The following is a 20,672-nucleotide window of genomic DNA, read 5'->3' on the forward strand; positions in this document are numbered from 1 at the left end:
TAACTTCAACATCAACTTTTACTTTAATGATGCTTCTTTTTATTTACCATATATCCATACATAATGCTATGTCACAGATACCTTTTATAAACACTATATGAACAATTTGTATACATAGCAGTAAATGGTATGAAATCGATTATACAATGTTTGTAACAGTATCTGTTACCTGAACATTACTTATACATTGCATGTTGTATCTGTAATATATATATATACAGATCAAAGTACATTCTGGAACAAAAATGAATAAAATGCAGTTTTAATGATGAGGATGCCCCTAAAAGCAAAATTTTGATGAATGTGGCTTCCAATATATGATGGGAAAATATATAGCACATAACCATAAACTGGGTAAATACAAACCCTAAAGTTAAATTAAATTACTGCTCTAGCATTGCCATGATGACTATACACCTTGTCATTTACCTTGTGTTCGGCAGCTCAACAAAGGTTTGTTGCTTTCATATGAGCTGGAAATTTCTCTTGAAGATATAAAATTCTCCTACCGCCCAGATACAATCTATATCTTGTACAAGACAAGGTCCAAGACATGACCACAGAGCTATTCACCATTCCGTGGGCTCTCTCTCTCCCTCTCTTTCATGCTAAAGAGGGTGATGTGTTGTTAAACATCCCTTTGGCAACATCATTTGTTTAGAGAGCATTGTAAATGATGCACTCTGTGGGGGAATTTCTTTAGAAACTGTAGATGTGAACATAATAGTACATAGATGCTTATCAGGAATAATGGTCTTTTCATCATCTGTTAAAGCACAGTCCACCAGAATGGTGTATTCTGGGACCAATGTAGTTTAGCGAAACAATTAGCTGATGGTACAGATACCAAATCCTTTTATCTGCTTTGTGGCTAGGTGTTTACATATATGATGCACCACGCCGTACACCGGGGTACCGTAGTACCCCGGGGTACGGCGTGGTGCAGCGCCATCTCGTGTTGTAATAGTATACAGTTACATTGTTGTCATGGTGATCACGGTCGTAAGATCGGTGCGACACTCATGACAATGAATGGGGACAATGATCAAAACGCCTATTTCCTTTCTTTGATACAATCTAATGCCAATAATAATAAACAAATTATGTTATACTTAAGAATTTAAGTATACTTTTCGACAGCTAACTTACACAAAAGATTAGCTTATAGTCCCAAAACTCATTATTGAACATTGAAGATTAGAACAGAACATGAAAATTAGAATAAAGTTATCATTTGCATGCATCAATTGTTACATAAAATCACTAAAAAGAAGAAAAAAATCTGTACAAAACATTAAAATATACTTGCACACATTTTTGGTAACCCAGGGTACAGCGCAAAAAATAACATAAATAATTCAACAAAATGGCGGATTATCATTTGGTACCCCAGGGTACCAAATACCGCATCATATACTCCATTGGAATTGGAAATCATCAGGCATGAGAAAATGTCAGAAAAAGGGACTGGATACTAGTAATACAATTTTTCACTTCATATTCAGTTTGAACCTTAATAACCATATAAAATTTAAATTCTTAATGATTACCATATTTATGTTTTGAAACAGAACAAGAAAAACAGTAATTTCTTGATATTTGATTTCTGCTTCAAAATATTATTAATCATATCTGGTTGTTATTGTTCTTTCATTTTTCATTTCTATTCCTCTCCCCTTCCTCTTTTGTCAACTGCTTGCATTGTATTTTCTCCTTTATTATGATGAATTGTTGTTGTTGCCTTTTCATGCTCTCCTATCTTCTTTGGGTCTCATAATTACATTTAAATTTGTCTTTCTTAATATAAAATACTTCTTTACATTCTTGTAGTATTAAAAAATCGTAAAGTATTTTGACTGGTTCAGTGCAATTCGATGAAAACAGTAATATTTCCAATAATTACAAACTCGCCATGCTCTTTAAAATATAGTAATGAAAAATATGTTTTAGGGAAATTTAGTGCTTAGGCGTGCTTATCAAAAGAGTTTTCTCACTGTTTGTCATGAAACTAAATAAACAATTTAATCTTTGTATTCTACATAAATCAGCACTTCAGAATTGAGTTCATAGTACATACGTAGTTCATTGTAAAGAAATTACTAATATTTACTGACATTAGTTTGATTTTCATGATTATGCACAGCTTTCTTCTACCAATTTTGATTTTGAGGATTTTGATGTAATTTACGTATTGCTTCACATTATTGCTGCAACCCCAAATGGTGTAAGAAATATTTTGTACCATTAAAGCAACCACATAATATTTTGTTGTACTTTTAATTAGGAGTTCCTCATTAAACTGTGAAAAGATGATTGAACTACTGACCTCACATCTAACATCATCCCATAACCTACAGTTGGTAAGTGTTGTAAAATTAAGATTTTAACCTTTTGGCTATGGGAACAGGGTGGTTATTTGGGAATTTGACAATGCAGTAGTCAACAGGGTAATTGTCATGGTTTATAGAAATCAGAACTTTTATAGAATATAACGTATGGCCATGCATCTTGAACTCGGCCCCCAAAAAGGTGGTCTTGTTACGCTTTTTTCAGATTTCATTTGGTTTATCATGTGATTTATCGGCTAAACTGAGAGATATTTTAATAAAATTGGTGTCATTTTAAAGCTGAATATGTATTGTATCCATTTTTTCCATTAGTTTTCCCAAGAAACTTCATCCCACTCAAAATCTCTATTGTACACAAATTTTGTTTATCTGTTTGAATGTACCACTCAAAGTAAACCAGATGAAATAGATCACATTTTTTTGTTATTATTTGTATTAAAGAAATGATTTTGAAGTTGTTTTATACATTGTATAGGTCCACCAACTAGACTCCCAGCCTTAGTCAAGAAGAACTCGGCTTTCATTTTCATTCAATGATATTGAAACTTGATCATGGAAAAAACAACCATGATTTCCCATCAAAATCTTTATCAGGTTTTCTATAATGTGGATTTGATCCATTGAAATTTTGTATCCTGGATTTTCGATCAATATACTATGATATCTCAACAACCATATGGAAGTTTGATGTATGCATTATCAGTTTTTAAAAACACAAATCAATAACTTTATTGCACTGAATTTATGACAATTCTTCTGTTGATATTTTGTTTTGGTTCTGCTCTTTTCATTGCACAATTATGATTATTCTTTAGATGTCATTTAAGATTTCTTGTCATCGGTATTATCTCTGGTACGAATTATGTGGAAAACTAATTATTCAAGTGTTAAGATTAAATGTACCATTGTGAAATTATGCAATATTCATATAAAGGAATTTCTTAAAGAACAATTCTCTCTTGAGTTTACACATATTAGAATAGGCATGTTAATTTCATTGAAGCATTTCTGACTTACATTCATAAGGTTCAGAATAACAATTTGTGTTTTCAATCATTAGGTATCACTTCTGGAAATTACACAAAGTGAATTAATTGTCAACAATCTTTCCCATCATATATGGGCTTGAAATCAAATATGAGCAACTATAAGTGGTATATTCAGTTCTGAATGACAGCTGCACTTTCTGTTTCTATGTGTTCACTTTTTTTAAATTATACTTTATTTTGTATTTTTTCTAGCTATGTTTGTTTGGTATTGAAGGAATTCTAAAGGAGGATCTCATCTCGTCAGACGTGGCACTTAGTCTTCTCAGCTCTCACCTTACATCATTGCAAGATAGTCAGGATAAAGCAGTCAGGGCAAAGTCACTCAAGGTATATTACTCTCAACAAAACTTCAAATTTTCAATCTGGGTATTTTTGTTACGGTATGGATTATTGACTGCTTGCCTGCAGGTGTATTTATTGAGGGTAAGAGAGGAACATTGAGCAACTCAATCCAAACAAGCTTACCTGTTACCATCAATAAAGACAATAGTGACTTGATTACTGACTTTGTGTATTTGAATCAAGTTCCCTAACTAAGGGGATTAGATTACCTGCCGATGGAGATCCACGACTTGAGCCTTAATAATAATAATAATAATAATTGGCATTTATATAGCGCTTTATCAATCAACGACTGTTCAAAGTGCTTCACAATTATTATTACCCGGTCACTGGATTCATAGCATTCCAAGCTTGGTCTTGGCAATAGAGACCATTTAATTTCAGTCATGATATGTTTGGATACTGCAGGTAGACTAATTTTTCCAGTTAGAGAAGTAGTATTCTTGAGTAACAACAAAGGGGAAATTTAGTAAATGTGTACCAGATTAGACCTTTACTTCCCAAGTCATTCTGCACTGTGCAATGTTTGAAAGTCATGATTTCATGAAATCTGGGTCCCTGACTGTGTTACTAGTTTTCAGGGTGGATGTCTGGGAGGGTAGGTGTGTAGGTTGATGTGTGTGTAGTTGTCATGGTGGGTGGGTTGGTGTGTGGGAGGGTAGTTGTCATGGTGGGTGGGTCGCCCGGGGGGGCACTTTCATTGATGAGTGGATACCATGCGCGACCAAAAAAAAAGGATGTCTTTTTCACGATAGGGCACGTTACGTACGTAACGTGATAAGGGTGTCAAAAACACAAAAATAATGAAAAAAGGGTATCTATTTCGCTAGGAAAATTACGTGTTTAGGGTCGAATTTGCGGGGATAATAAAACAAAATTAAAATGTTTTATAAAGGATGTCCTTTTTGCCCCAACACTTCGTGTTTAGAGTCCGATTTGCGCGAGGTGTAGAAGGTGGGGTCGTACTTAACCAAATAACGTAAAGCTGACGACCGAAGGACCCCTAACAATAAAACATTCCTGTACTTGTTTAGGGGTTCATTTCAGGGAATATTTGCCAAGAGTATCGTTTTGTTTCCAATACTTGTTAAGGATAGGGTTTCACACGCCAATACTTGTTAAGGGGTGCATTTTCAGAATATGGAAATTACGTGTTTAGGGTGCTTTTCGAGACCCCATGGTCGCGCATGGTATCCACTCGTGAATGGAAGTGGCCCCCCGGGTGGGTCGGTGTGTGGGAGGGTATGTGTGTGTAGTTGTCATGGTGGGTGGGTCGGTGTGTTGGAGGGTATGTGTGTAGGTTGATGTGTGTGTAGTTGTCATGGTGGGTGGGTCTGTGTGTAGGAGGGTATGTGTGTGTAGTTGTCATGGTGGGTGGGTCAGTGTGTTGGAGGGTATGCGTGTAGGTTGCTGTGTGTAGTTGTCATAGTGGGTGGGTTGGTGTGTGGGAAGGTAGTTGTCATGGTGGGTGGGGCGGTGTGTGGGAGGGTATGTGTGTGTAGTTGTCATGGTGGTTGGGTTGGTGTGTGGGAAGGTAGTTGTCATGGTGGGTGGGGCGGTGTGTGGGAGGGTATGTGTGTGTAGTTGTCATGGTGGGTGGGTCGGTGTGTTGGAGGGTATGTGTGTAGGTTGATGTGTGTGTAGTTGTCATAGTGGGTGGGTTGGTGTGTGGGAGGGTAGGTTGATGTGTGTGTAGTTGTTATGGTGGGTGGGTCGGTGTGTGGGAGGGTATGTGTGTAGGTTGATGTGTGTGTAGTTGTCATGGTGGGTGGGTCGGTGTGTTGGAGGGTATGTGTGTAGGTTGATATGTGTGTAGTTGTAGTGGGTGGGTTGGTGTGTGGGAGGGTAGGTTGATGTGTGTGTAGTTGTCATGGTGGGTGGGTCGGTGTGTGGGAGGGTATGTGTGTAGGTTGATGTGTGTGTAGTTGTCAGGCTGGGAGGGTTGGTGTGTGGGAGGGTAGGTGTGTAGGTTGATTTGTGAGTAGTGTGGTGTGTGGGAGGGTAGGTTTGTGGGTTGATGTGTGGAAGGGTAGGTTTGTAAGTTGTTGTGTGAGAAGTTGTCGGGATGGTTTAGCCATGGGAGGGTAGTTGAGTAATTGTCAGGGTGGTTAAGCATTGTGTGGGAGACCCACCCACCCTGACAACGCAGACAACTACTAACACACCAACCCATGTGTTAGCAGTTGTCAAAGTTGGTGGGTTGGTGTGTGGGAGGGTAGGTGTGTATGTAGGCCGATGTGTGAGGGTTTACTTACGGTCGGTCTAATATCACTTGGTCTAATCATCAGATGGGCTAACAACATCCAGGTTAAACCCACTTAGTCCAGACCTCTTCTGGTCTAATGACCACTTGGTCTAATAGCCAATTAGACTAATGACCACTTGGTCTAATGACCAATGTTACCTACTATATTTCACAGATTTTACACATATCTATCAATCGACTCGGGGTATTGAAATTTTATTCTTGATTTAGAATAATCAAGTGTCGTGTCACTCTTGATAAAAAGGAAAGTGTTTTGAAGATATTCTTAAATGAGTATTTGCTGCTTGGTTAGTTGGTCATTTTTTTAATCACATGGGTCATATTAAGTACCCAATATTAGGGTCAAAGTTTTATGCAGATATTTCATCATTGATAATTGCATATTTTAGTCTATTTTCAATAGAAGTTATCATAAAGGTAAACTGTTGGCTTTGAGTATCATGTCATATTTCTTTCATGTCAAATTTGAGTCCATTCTCGTTTATTCAGATTCTGGTCTTTTTTCACCCTCAGATTTTACGGCAGTTGGAGAGGCTTGAAGCAGACACTAGTCTAGATCAGCCATTGATGCCTGAGAGGCAGCTGAAGCCCCAATCAGTATTTGAAGTTGATGGTCAGGATATACCAGGACCCTTGGTTAGCACAACTCCAATGAAAGCTGCTGTTTCAAGAGAAACACCCTCTGCTATGATAGTTGGCAATTCAAAAGCATCTGGTAGTTCTTTGTTCAGCGGTATGACTGTAGCGACCAGACTCCAAGTAAGTCCTGAAGATCAGGTATCAACAGGGATGTCTTCAAGTGCTTCCTGTAGGACCAAGGATTCTGAAAGGGATCCAGTTGCTGATTTGTTGATAGACAACCAGTTCATGTCAGAATCAGGCGCTTCAGAAGCAAACCTACTTCTTTCAGATGCTAAGGCAAATTTAGTATCAAATAATGTAACTTATGAAGACAGTACTCTGATGAGTTCACCTGTAACTCATGGTGTCATTCCTGTAAACCCTGTCGGAGCATCAGAACTTCAAGACGTTGTTGATCGAGAGGCCACCCAGCACAGAAGTGTGGATCCCATAATGTCCAGAGAGGCAGGATTTGCAGACCTCTGGAAAACAGTGTCCCCAAAGAAAGCGTCTTCTAACCCGAAGCCTTCATCAGAACAAGTTCTTTCAAAGCAAAGTACGGTATCCCCTCAAGTTGATGTGCCTTCTCAAGGACATCCCGGCAGTGCATTTCAACAGCCAGTCATGACCGCCCAGCATATTTCTCAGATGTACCCACAGCTGTCATCTGTCATGTTGAGTGGGACTTCCTCTGTGCCAATCAATCTTGCCAAGAAGCCAACGACAGGCTTTGGGTTCGTTTTGGACACTGATGATGAGCAGCAGAAAGCTGGAACAAGTAGAGATGCCTTTAGTTTCATCCAAGATGCAATGAAAAATAGTAAATCATGATAAGAAGGAAATAACCTTCCAGAATGGTATTTCATGGCAATGTTTCTACCAGTACAGATTATTGATATTGTTCTAGGCTTCTTGCATGGGTGTAAGAAGCCCGTTACATATAAATAGTTAATCAAATGCATTCCCCCTAATGAAACACAACTCAACACCTGGCCAAGTGAATCCATTTGTTAATGAATGCATTTAATTCCAAGAGTTACCTTTAATCTAAATTTTCTGTTCTACTGTATACTGGGTGTTTACAAAATTGGGGGGGGGACACAATATCAATATCCCTCCTAGTATTTGTGGTCTTTATGATGAAATATGAAATACATCATTCAAAATCGAAATAAAACATGTATTTTAGGATGAGATGACCTTACTTTTGGAATGATAACCTTTTTTTTGTTTTTTTGCTTGTCAAATTTTCCAACCCCGTGTCCCCCTACCTTTTGGGAGAGATTTCCGCCCCTGTGCAAAATACTAAGATTTTTCACGTTTTTATGAGAAAAGTATCAAATTTGTGTCATTAAAAATCATACCTCTTGAAAATAAATGCATAAGTATTTTACCAATTCAATTTAATGTAAAACATTAAAATTTGTTAATCCCAGATTCTGAATGGTCATTTCATTGATTGATCTAAATTCAGTAGGACATTCCCATCAATGAGCTTCCTATTTCCTACTAATACATTGATACATTATTGGCTTTGTTTTCATAAATAGCTTTTAATCTGAAATTATAGTCCCCCATTTAAGTCATTAAAGTAATTAAAGGCTAAATATCATGCATATCTATAAATAAAGTTAATCTTATGGCCTATCTTCATAAACTGTTTTGTGTATAGTGCACCCCCCCCCCAAAAAAAAAGAAATGAACAGATAACTATTGAATAGTTTTATCATAACTTAATCACAAATAAGTAACAAATGACTGAATTGTGAAGCTTAGAGTCTCTGCTGCTTTTCATTTGGTACATTTAGAAAAACAATTTTGAAGAAAGGATACCAAACAAGTTATTTGATGGATGGTAAACAAATTTAAATAACAGTATCACATGTCTCAAAACTTCCAATTTACTTCAATAACTCCATACATCTACTTGATTTGCTAGTTCAGCCCTCTGGACTGCCATACCCGAAAAGAACTCCCAAGAATTTTAAAAGCGCGAGCGCGCCCTCTCCCGTTCAGGCTTACTACCCATGATCACCGCGCAATGAGCGTCCATCTTCCTCTTTTGCTTTCGGCAAGCCATCTGTCAAGACGTGCTCAGATAAGTCTCCTAAAGCTCAAATCTTTTTTGATCTTTGGTATATTCTTTTTGCTTATCAGTTGTGCATTCTCCCTTTTAAATTCAATCTTTCCGTTTGTGTGTAAGATTGTGTTCAGAATTTACACCCGGCGCGACTTTTTAGCGTGTTTTTGGTGACACTTAAATTGTTTTCCTAACGTTTGGGTTCTTCACGCTGAAACACGTTCCGCGGCGGTGGGTCCTTCGAACCCCCCCCCCCTCGTCGCGCCGCATCGCTAGCGCGTTCGCGAGGCACCGGGTTTGGTCTGCCGACGTGGCAGCAAGCCTTCACCTCCTGCCACGGTTATTGTTCTTCACGTTCAAAGTGTGGTGGTTTTTGGTGCCGTTTTTTGAATTAAATTCTAGACAGCCTTTACACTTTGTTGTCGTGGGTGTTATTGTTATTTCTTTTTGCAGGTTGGGATCTTCAACTCTGTTCCTTTCCTTGCTTTCCGGAATTGATTTATTAAGATTTTCGATTGATTATTGATTGATTAATTCTTCAATTCTTTTTCCTTTCTGTTCTGAATAAATTTCTTGATTGATATTTTATTCACAGGCGGAACTTAAAGCCCTTTTTCTCTTCTGGGATTGTTTAATTCGACTTACGCAATTATAACTTGATTGATTGGTTATTCAATCCCCCCCCCTAAAAAAAAAAAAAAAAATTTTTTTTACAGGTGGGGTCTTCTTTTCCTGTTAGGAATTTTTTGACCTTTCCCGGAATTGTTTTTCTTCGTTCAATTCCCTCTCCCCTCCTAGTCTTATATTTTTTACTTCGACAGGCGGGCTCTACGATTCTTTTTTGAGGATTTACTGTGTCGTTCTTCCTCTTGGAATCGTTACTAGAGACGTTCCTCCTTCCTCCTGTTCTGAATTTCTTTACCTTTCCACAGGAGGTTACGTTTTTCCTCTTGGAAATTATCGTAAAATTTCTCTTATCTGGAATTGTTTGCTTCTCAATCCTTTTTCTTCCTGCTCTGAAATTTTTGTTTTTGTGTTTCTTCGCAGGTGGAAACTTCGTTCCTTTCTGAGCTTGCATTCATTTTTTGAATTCTTGCTTCGATTTTTTCCTTCGGGCACAAAAAATTCTTTCAGTCGCCCTTTTTCTTTTTAATTTAAAAAAAAAAAAAAAATAGTAGGGGAACCTTGTAGGAGTTTTTTTTCAAAGTCTCCGACCTCCTTTCTATTTTCTTACAGGTAGATACCTAAACTGTTCTTAGGTTCTTCTTCCTCCCTACTCTTCCTTTTTTGAATTGTTCTGTTTGCTCAAACAAATTTCTTATAGGAGGAGGGAAAGACCACTCCGGTCTCCACTTTTAATCTAAGCAGGGTTTTTTTCTCTTAGCTTATGCTTTTCTCCTTTCTCCCTAAGCGAGATCTTTGTAATAAAAAAAAAAAGAAAAATTCTTGTTTTTCTTTTTTCAGGGTAGAGAGAGGTACCGATGAGTGGGACTAACACAGCCCCAGAGGACCTGGTGCCCTCCACGGGGACCGTCCCGATTGCAAGTTTACAGAAGTCGGCCGCTTCCCCCGGCGGCGGTGAGTATGAGGTTGCGTCAATCAGCATTCCGAATTTGCGGTCGGATGCTAAGGGTAGGAAGGCCGAGACTGTGGTGCCACGGTCTCGGACAAAGAAAAAAGTGGTAGCCAAGGCTTCCAAGCCTAAACCAGGTTCTGCCGCCGCAGCACCCAAAGGGCTATGCGACCCACCGGCTACCGGGTCACCGGAAGTCCGGGGAGAGAGTGCGGTTCTCTCCCCCCGGCACAGGTCAGGCTCTCTGTCGTGTAAGTCGTCCTTCGTTGATAGCATCGGCAGAGATCGCCCAGCCCCTGACCGCGAGAGGCGTCACACATCAGACTGTGACCACAATCTGACCCCGTCAGATTCGGGTGAAGTTTCGTTGTTGGCGGCCGCCCTGCCAGGGGCGGCAAATCGTAAGAGATCACCCGTGCCTCTTGTGCCTTCTTCTGCTCCGGCCACGCCGGCGGAGCCCGCAAAAAAGAAGAAGAAGAAGAGGTCGAAGGAGAGGTTGGCCAGCCCTGCTGCCACGGGCGTTCCTCCTTCAGACCCTTGTGTCGGTGGTCAGATGTCACAGCTATTCATGCTGCTACATTCTGCTTTCGAGCAGTGCGGGTTCGCCCCACCCTCGACGTCTACTCACCCCGCTGGTGTCCCCGAGCACCAAGCGAGACAAGTGAGAGATAACCACCAGACACCCGGGGAATCCTCGAGCGATTCTGTTGAATCGCTCGAGACCACCCCGGCGCATACTGGACTCCCTTGCCTTCCTGAGAGCCGGCCGAGAGGCCGTACGGCTCCCGCGGCTCTCGGAGCTCCTCCAGGGGAGGAAACTTGTCATGGGGACAACCTCCCGGATCAGTCCATGGAGCGAGACTCCCTTTACGAGGAGTCTCTCGAAGGCGAGGATAACCCTCCCGCGGTCGACTCTTCAGTAAGCGCTCAGGCGCTGCTGGAGAAGTATCTACCTCACATCTACCCTCCGAGCGGGGGTATTGATGAAGCAGGGGAGTCCTTATTTTTCGCCCCGCCACTTCAGGCGTCGAACGGCATTAGACTGACCAAGGACTTCAAGTCGGCATTTGAGAATGCTGCCGCTCTAGCCAGCGCCCCGCTGGTTAAGGGCAAGAGACAGAAGTCTTTTGGAAAAGGGTTTACCTTTGCCCAGGAGGACCAAGAGGCATTCTTTATGCCAAAATCGTTCTCCCCCGAACTCGATCGTATCGGGGCGAGGTTGGGGGGCCGTTTCTCCTCCAGCCAGTACGCCGGGTCGGAGAGACAGGACGTGGCATACGAGTTTCAGACCCGCTCTGCGCTACGTCTTACGGCCTACCTCGGAGCCTTAATGGCGCTCCGAGCTCAATCGGCCGAATTTGGGGTCTCGGAGAGTGACGGGGTCACCCTAGACGAGGCATTGCTTTCTCTGATTGGTGACTTATGGATCCAGTTATCCTTTTCTGCGTCCCTCGTAACCAATGCCCGGCGGGAGAGGGTGCTTGGCAAACTCGGCATCCCGCCCAAGGAGATCGCTAACTTCCTCCCGGGCATTCCCCAAGGCAGCAAGTTCCTCTTCGGGGGTGTAGCGGCCTCCCTCCTCAAGGAGGAGGTCGATGGTCGCAAGCAGGCTTCAGAACTTATCAAGGAGCTCAGACTCAAGCGCCCGGCGGCTCCTACGACGAGGAAGCCTCCAGCTCCGAGGGTGCAAACCCACCCCCGCTCTGCTGCTGCCCGGAGGCGCCGGGCTCCGGCACCGCCGCCTCGAAACTTTCAAGTCTCTCGAGACCAGCGAGAAGGCAGAGGCAGGGGAAGAGGGGGGCGACCCACTTCGAGGGCGCCGCCCAAACCGAAGCAGTCGGTTTGACATGCTGCCCCGAGCGCTGGGCAAGGTAGGCGGGCGTCTCCGTCATTTTCTCCCGGCTTGGGAGGAAATCACTGAAGATGCATACATCTTATCCGTCGTGCGAGACGGCTTCTTTATAGAAATAGAAGCCTTCCCGCACGGTGCGATTCGCATCGCCTCACCGCCTTCCTCCACCCTCCACCATCAGTACATCGCGGCCGAAATCGCCGCGCTGGTGGAGAAGGACGCGATAGAGAGGGTGAAAGACAACCCCAATCTTTGTCTATCCCCGATTTTCGTCATTCCCAAGCGCTCGGGCAAATTGAGAATGATTCTCAACATGAAGAGAATCAATACGTTCATTCCGGCCGAACATTTCCGGATGGAAACGTTAGCCACGATCCTCCCCTCACTGGAGGCGTCGGACCTGGCCGTGTCTCTGGATTTACGCGACGCGTACTTCCACATTCCCATCCATCCAGCTTCGCGAGATCTGCTGGGTTTTCAATTCGACGGTGTGACGTACCGATTCCGGGCCCTCCCGTTCGGGCTGCGACCGGCGCCCCGAGTGTTTACTCGCATAGTCACCACTGTGGCAGCCTATTTGAGAAGCCAAGGCCTGCGACTCTTCGTCTATCTAGACGACTGGCTTCTTGTCGCAGACTCGGAGGCAAAGTTGCAAGCTCACCTCTCCTTGCTACTACGGGTGACTCAGAGCCTCGGGTTCATGATCAACTGGGAGAAATCGGAGCTCACTCCCTCCCGCGTTCCCATGTATTTGGGCGCGAGGATAGATATACCGAACCAGCTCGCGCGGCCCAGCCCAGACAGGGTGCGGTCGATCACGTCTCTCGCCCACTCCCTAAGGGGGCGCAGTCACGTGAAAGCCCGCGTCTGGCTTCAGTTGCTAGGTTATATGGCCAGTCTAGTAGACATAATGCAAGATTGTCGTCTCTACATGAGGCCCTTCCAAAGACATCTCCGCTACTACAGCCCCGGGGTAGACTCACTGCAGTCTCGGATTCCTCTGCCACTGTCTATCCGTCGCAGTTTAGCGCCCTGGACTCGCCCAGCATTCGTGGCTCAGGGCAAGCCACTACAGACTCCCCTCCCGTCAGCCTCAGTGACCACCGACGCCTCGCTCTCCGGTTGGGGTGGCCACTGCGAGGGGGAGATGGTGTCCGGAGCTTGGGCTTATCCAGGCGCTCTCCCTCACATCAATGTGTTGGAGATGCAAGCGGTGTCCAACGCACTCCGCCACTTTCAGCACAAGCTGACCGGGCGGACAGTGCTGGTCCGTACGGACAACAGGTCTGTGGCAGCATACATAAACAAGCAAGGGGGCACGCGGTCGGATTCTCTCGACGCGTTGGCTGCGGGTCTCTGGAAGTGGTGTCGTGCAGCAGAGATTGTCCCGATTGCCTCGTACATACCGGGCAGGGACAACCTCATAGCCGACTTCCTCTCTCGGGGGCGTTGCCTCCCCTCCGAGTGGGCACTAAATCCAGAGATCTTCAGGTTGATTCTCCACCGCTGGGGGCCACTGGACATCGACCTATTCGCAACAGCGCTGAACCGGAAGCTCCCAGTCTTCTGCTCTCGAGTAAACGAGACGGAAGCGTCACATCTCGATGCTTTCTCAATGAACTGGGGACATCAGAGGTGCTATGCCTTCCCGCCTTTCTCCCTGATCCCGCAAGTCCTCCGGAAGGTGAAGGCGGACAGGGCGTGGGTACTTCTCATAGCACCCAACTGGCCGGGAAGGGCGTGGTTCCCTCAACTACTGGAATTATTAGTGGGGGATCCTTTCACTCTACCTCCGACAAGTCAGTTAGTTTCTCAGCCCCTCTCGGGAATCAGGCATCCGCGGCCGGAGTCACTACACTTGACTGCGTGGCCGCTCTCGGGGAGGATGCCCGGGCCCTAGGTCTGTCGGATCGGGCAGCCAAGTTTGTTTCGGAAAGCAGGCGTGCTTCCACGTTGGACTTATACAACTCCAGACTTGGCATTTTTTCGGAGTGGTGCAGTCAACGCTCACTCGATCCTCGTTCTGCTTCGATTGCATCGATTGCAGATTTTCTGGTTGGCCTTTTTGATAAAGGCAAAGCGATCGCAACTATCAGGGGCTATCGGTCCGCGATTGCAGCGACGCACCGCGGTTTCGCGGACGGCTCTTCAGTATCTAACTCGTCAGTCATTACGGATTTATTAAAATCTTTTTTCTTGAAGCGTCCACCAGTCAAATCCTTAGCCCCGTCGTGGAGTTTGTCTGCAGTTCTTAGGGCCCTTGCAAAACCGCCCTTTGAGCCCCTAGCGGAGGCTTCTCTCCATAACTTAGCTATCAAAACAGCGTTTTTAATGGCTATCGCTTCGGGCCAAAGGCGAAGTTCTCTCCATGCCCTGTGTGTTTCGCCGGGACACATTCGCTGGGAGAGACGGGGTGTTAGGTTAATTCCGACCCCCTCGTTCATCGCAAAGAATCAAACCATGTCCTCTGGTTCAGTTGAAGTCTTTCTGGCCCCTCTGTCTAGTTTTTCGTCTATTTCAGAGGATAGATTGTGGTGCCCCGTGAGGGCGTTAAAGTGGTATTTGGATCGCACTAAGTCGTCTAGGAGTTCAGATCAATTATTTGTAATTTCACGTGAACCCTTTTCAGCAGCATCCCGCGACACCATCTCTAGATGGATTGTTGAGGCCATCAACTCAGCGGGCGCTGGTGCGTTGTTGTCTGATACAACCAGACCTAAGGCCCATGATACTAGGGGTATTAGTTCGTCATGGGCCCTTTTTCAGGGCATTCCTCTCGAGGACATTTTGAGAGCCGCCTTTTGGCGCTCAGCTAACTCCTTCACTTCATTCTACTTGAAGGACATTCCGTCCAGCGAGGTGAGATTTGCTGCTTCGGCGCTTAAAGCAGCTGCGGCTTTTTCCCCCTCTCCCTAATTTTCGTTGTTTTTGTTTTTTAAATTTTCTTAGGCTTACAATTGAAAACATGCCTCCCTACGGTTTGAGTCCGTGTTGGTCTAGCAAATCAAGTAGATGTATGGAGTTATTGAAGTAAATTATGAAAATACTTACCTGATTTTCTTATTTACGAGATAACTCATACATCTACTTGATACCCTCCCACCGACCCTCCGCCTTGCGTAGCAACATGTTTCAACGTATGGGCTTGCAAAAGTTGAGGAAGATGGACGCTCATTGCGCGGTGATCATGGGTAGTAAGCCTGAACGGGAGAGGGCGCGCTCGCGCTTTTAAAATTCTTGGGAGTTCTTTTCGGGTATGGCAGTCCAGAGGGCTGAACTAGCAAATCAAGTAGATGTATGAGTTATCTCGTAAATAAGAAAATCAGGTAAGTATTTTCATAATTGATATCGATTTTATTAAACAAAGACATTTTACAGGCTGGCTGTCAGGCTTCCTTTCATAGTGCTTTTTTGTATCATGTAAAATAGAATTATTGAAATACTAGTATCATTTTAAAGAAATGGGACTTCAGTTTATCTTTATTTTCTTTGATTGAGGTATGATAAAGAGCAGATATTAAACTATTTGAGGTTTAAGATTTTGTATTCTAAATTTTGATACCATCCACCATATTTATTTTTTGGTTTCATTTCTTTTAATCTTTATTCACTTAATATATGGTTGAATAAGCCAGGGAATAATATAAGTTATTTCAGATGAAAGATGAGACTCTAAGTTCTATGATATATCTTTTATTATCTTTATCTGTGATCAAATTATGATTTACCATTGATAACTTTCTTGTTCACATTTCTGTGATACATTGTATACTCTTACCGGTAATCACAATGTAAGTTTGTCCATTATTTCTGAAAAAATGACAGATTTTAAGTCTCAATTAATCAAGTGATTTATTGATACATGCAGGCCTGGTTACATGTAGGTATAGTGTCTCTTTAAAACATCTACATCCTGTTTGCTTGTGGTTTCAAAAACTTGGGGGAAAGATCCTTTGCTCATGCGTGCCCCATACTATGGAATAGACTTCCTGAAGCCATCAAAAATTGCATCTCTGTTGAGTCTTTCATAAAACCTTTTTTACTTTTTGCACTTTGAGTCACATGTATTATTAGTATATCATATGGTAATATCCATTAAATTTGAAACTTTTTAACATAAAGGGAATTTCAAATTTTAAAAAATTTGATAGAACTTGACTCATATTTTTTTTTTTGGGGGGGAATATCTATTATTGAATACATGGTTGCCGACACAAAAAAACAACTTCAAAAGTAGATATTTTTTGCAAAATTATTATAATTTTTTGCACTTATTTATAGAGCATAGTAACTAAGCCCTTCCACCAATAGATACATTGCAAAAGCTTCCGATATTCCCAATCACTAGAATTGTTTGTTAGCTTGGACTTTCTGACAATCTTTGATGCTATATTTGAGAGCTGTTTGCCTCGAGAGTTGTTTGCCTCAAGAGCTTAAAGGGGAATGAAACCTTCGGAACAAGTGGGCTTCTGTCGAAACGGAGAAATCAAAGAATAAGAACAAAGAAAGTTTGAGAAAAAATCGGACAAATAATGAGAAAGTTATGATCATTTGAATATTGCAATCACTAATGCTATGGAGATCCTCCCATTGGCAATGCGACAAGGATGTGTGATGTCATATGTGAACAACTTTCCCTTCCATGGACTATAAACTACCCCAAAAATGTCTCTTTTTGCTTTTTCTTATGGTGATACAAACTCTTTATCCATGATGTATTTGAAAATCTGTATTAGATGTCCTCCTATAGAAAGAACACATGATCACCGATACATGTGATAAAATAGGCAGTTTAAGTGAAATATATACTAAAGCAATGGAGAGAGTTGATCACCAAGTGACATCACACATATTTGTCGCATTGCCAACAGGAGAATCTCCATAGCATTAGTGATCGCAATATTCAAATGCTCATAACTTTCTCATTATTTGTCCGATTTTGCTCAAACTTTCGTTGATCTGTTTCTTTGATTTTTCTGCTTTCTAACAAGCTATCTTGTTCCAAAGGTTTCATTCTCCTTTAAGCCTTTGATTTGCAAATATCCATCTGTGTTAATTTTTGACAAGTGCAATAAAGTATAGAGTCAACTAGATATTCAGTTTGAATGTTGAGTTTTATTTCAAGTTTGTTTGAATATGATCTATTTAGTTCAAGTATATGTAAAGCTTTGATGAAGGTTCAATAATAATACTTCTATCTTTCTTGCAACCATTGAATCATTCTCCACTGATTCTTTGTGAAAAGCTGAAGTTGATTATATTTTAGCGCCCTTCCTTGATAAAGTTATCATTTTTCATGATAGAAGACATTTTATCACTTCATCTTGTAGTTATTTTTAAAAAAAATTTGAAGTAGATACCATTGAATAGTGTATCCTGAAATATTTCCCCTTTCAATGCCTGAGAAGTAGTTATACTTATTTTTCAGAAAGGAAAGAAAAATTGCATTTTTGGGGAGCCCAAGTCTTTCCATTTTGATTTCAACTTTTGCACATACAGATTCATGATACAGAGTATGCTATTTTATTTTAATTTATGCCTATTTTAAGATTTACTAGGCCCTCACAAGGTTTGTTAAGATTTACTTTTTCAGCTGGTCAAACGCATGACAATAACCAAGGGTTGTGAAGTCGTTTCCTCAATTTGACCCCAAAAATACTGGGTTGTTTCAACACCTAAATGCTTGAGATTTAATTCCACCCCCAAATCTTAAAAATTCTTTTTTTTACTAAAAATGATATTTGGGGAAAGTAGAATACAAGTACGAGAGGACCTTTTGGAAGAGTATGCTAACAGGGCAATATGACGACTCTTCTCTCCCTCTTGTCAATTCTCACACTCCCTCTATCCCCATTTGTTTTCTCACGATCAATTTATTATTCCTTCTTTCTCATTCTCCTTTTACCTTTATCCGGCATCCTTGCACTTCTGTCTCATCATTTTTTCTTCATCTGTATATCCTGTCAATTCTGAGGTACATTCTTGTTTGCTACACTGCATCTCATCTCTTCATTCTCTCGTCCACCTTCCTATTCTAGCCCAGAGGATAAACTCCTGCATAAGTTCATTAAGCTACAGAAATACCTCAACATGACCACCTCATGTAAGAAAATATCAATCTTCCTCTTCTTTCTTTATTCCTTCCCTACATTTGTCCCATTCTGTCTCCTCCTTTCTCTCACTATCTTTATTTTTGTGTTCCTCTTCCTCGTTTTGCTCTAATTCTTGATCTGGGAAGTTTTTCAGAGAGTTATGTCAGTGATTTCCCCAACAGATGTTATAGCGACTGCAAGTATGACTGGCTCAGAGCAAAATTTGTAAGTGAAACGATAGAACTCTTCTTGGTAAGCCTGTAGTACTGCATGCTGCTGACTGCAGCATTTATATACATGTTTAGCTTGGTCAAATTCTGAATTGCTGTCCTGTATGTGGGTGTTTCACAAAGGTTTCCAAATTTACACTTAAAGGTCAAGTCCACCACAGAAAAATGTTGATTTGAATCAATAGAGAAAAATTAGACGAGCACAATGCTGAAAATTTCATCAAAATCGGATGTAAAATAAGAAAGTTATGACATTTCAAAGCTTCGCTTATTTTCAACAAAACAGTTATATGAACGAGTTACATACAAATGAGAGAGTCGATGATGTCACTCACCATTTCTTTTAGTTTTTGTTTGAATTATACAATATTTCAATTTTTTACGAATTTGATGATTAGGACCTCCTTGCCTGAAGTCACAAATTGTTAAAATGGAATTCATGTTCAGGGAGGAATGAAACTTCATTTGCATACCGACCGAGATGTGCATATAACTGGTTTGTGAAATGAAGCGAAACTTTAAACTGTCATAACTTTCTTATTTTACATCCGATATTTTCAGTGTTATGCTTGTTGAATTTTCCTCTTTTTATTCAAATCAAGTTTTTGTTGGGGTGAACTTGTCCTTTAAATTCCAATGTGTAGGGTATGTAATCCATCACTGTATCAGTAAGATCAAGCTCATTGGACTGCTCTACCATGTTTTATAATCAATGAAATTATGTGCAAGCAGGTATGGAAACTTCACATTTTGTCAGACCAAACTCTTTTGTGAAACACCCTCCTAGTGTGCTATTAGTGTTGGGTTCAATAAGGGGCCTGTTTAATCAAACTTGTAATAATAAACTGCAATATCAAACTACTGAAAATCAGAAATCATTCAATATGATTGGCTGATTGTAAACTCATGGGCCCGTATTCTGAAGTCAGGTTTAACTTAAACTCAGGTTTAAAGTTGTGGTTTAAGTATGGACAGCCAATTGTTATATAAATCACTAACAGTAGAGATATCATATTTCAGCTCATTTGGCTCTCAAATCATTGTCTAGGAAGTATCAATATATAATTGTCTTCACCATTAAAGAATCAGGAAAGAGCACAGTCAATGTAAGAAACATACAACTTAATAAAATTTTGACAATTTTGACACTTTTGGGTTCCCATAATTTTAGTACAGAGTTAGACCATGGTCTAAGTTAATCCTGACTTCAGAATACGGGCCGTGCATTTGTTTAGTCTTTATCAAACTGGACCCAAGACTTGGCCTTAAACCCAGTTGAACTAAAATGTTGTCTCATAATCAAAAGGTGTTATTTCTAATCAATAACTCAACTCATCAAATGAACATTACATTTCATCTCTGTTCATTTCATAGATATATAATACAGTTTTTTTTAGACCAAGTGGGTATTACTATTAGCTAGCACTTTCAGAGCCAAGGTTGATAAAAGATAAATAAAAATATTTTGAGTCAAGGAAATGCACCATACCAAGATCAGGGGCCATTGCACAAAGAGTTGCTTTAAAAAGGAACTTGTGACTTAGAAGAATGAGTCAAATGGAATTCATATTTCATTTTTTTTTTTTTTTTTTTTGCATTTGCTACTCTTTGTGGAACAATCCCAAGATCAATCAGGGATCAAGACGTTATTTGTGTGGACTCACGTAGCAATGAACCCAAAGTAGGAGGGTCTTCTATAAATTCCATGCATTAAATCCATTTTGGATTGCAAAATAACAAAATACAAATAGCATGTCAGTATCAGTTTCCACTCTGAAGAGGATTTCACAAAGTGATTTGTCAATGATTTTTTTTTTCACTCCTGTTATAAGCTATACAACTGCTCTGGTTAGCTGAAAACAAATTCATAAAAGGAAATTAATGTCAAGACCAGTGTTACAACTATAGTGGACGGCAGTGGTCAGGCCCAACCGGCAGATTTCTGACCACCACTCATGAAAAACACTGCTTCCAACCAATGATTATTTCAAATAAAGCGTTTCAGAACTAACTTTCTTGCAAAGAGGCATTGCACTTGCGTTCATTTCCATCTTCAACCTTGTTATATTTGCATAATTTACATTAAACATTGTTATATTTGATAATTATTTATTTATTTATTTTCAAATATTCACTTTTGGCTTTTAGAACACTAACTTGGCCTGATTTTTTTATTGTTGTAATGCCATGAAATGGCAACCAACACTAAAATGGGACTA

The 20,672-nt window shown here is 41.2% G+C and overlaps 1 protein-coding gene across 1 annotated transcript; it reads left to right on the top strand.

Annotated features, from left to right (window-relative positions):
• The first annotated feature begins 2,228 nt into the window (after window positions 1–2,228).
• LOC121422804 lies at window positions 2,229–7,838 on the top strand. The gene is made up of 3 exons (XM_041618007.1): window positions 2,229–2,360; window positions 3,590–3,724; window positions 6,519–7,838. Exons 1-3 carry the CDS (start codon window positions 2,310–2,312, stop codon window positions 7,455–7,457), a joined length of 1,125 nt encoding a protein of 374 aa, XP_041473941.1. The 5' UTR covers window positions 2,229–2,309; the 3' UTR covers window positions 7,458–7,838.
• Window positions 7,839–20,672: the final 12,834 nt, after the last annotated feature.

The sequence above is a fragment of the Lytechinus variegatus genome, chromosome 10, assembly GCF_018143015.1.
Source record: "Lytechinus variegatus isolate NC3 chromosome 10, Lvar_3.0, whole genome shotgun sequence".
NCBI lineage: Eukaryota > Metazoa > Echinodermata > Echinoidea > Temnopleuroida > Toxopneustidae > Lytechinus > Lytechinus variegatus.

What these genes read in the sequence shown, in the direction of transcription:
- LOC121422804 (XM_041618007.1), top strand. Translation starts at nt 2,310, where the DNA reads ATGATTGAACTACTGACCTCACATCTAACATCATCCCATAACCTACAG. An exon ending in CATCCCATAACCTACAGTTG is followed by an intron (nt 2,361 to 3,589) that starts GTAAGTGTTGTA and finishes TATTTTTTCTAG; the next exon opens with CTATGTTTGTTTGGTATTGA. An exon ending in TCAGGGCAAAGTCACTCAAG is followed by an intron (nt 3,725 to 6,518) that starts GTATATTACTCT and finishes TTTCACCCTCAG; the next exon opens with ATTTTACGGCAGTTGGAGAG.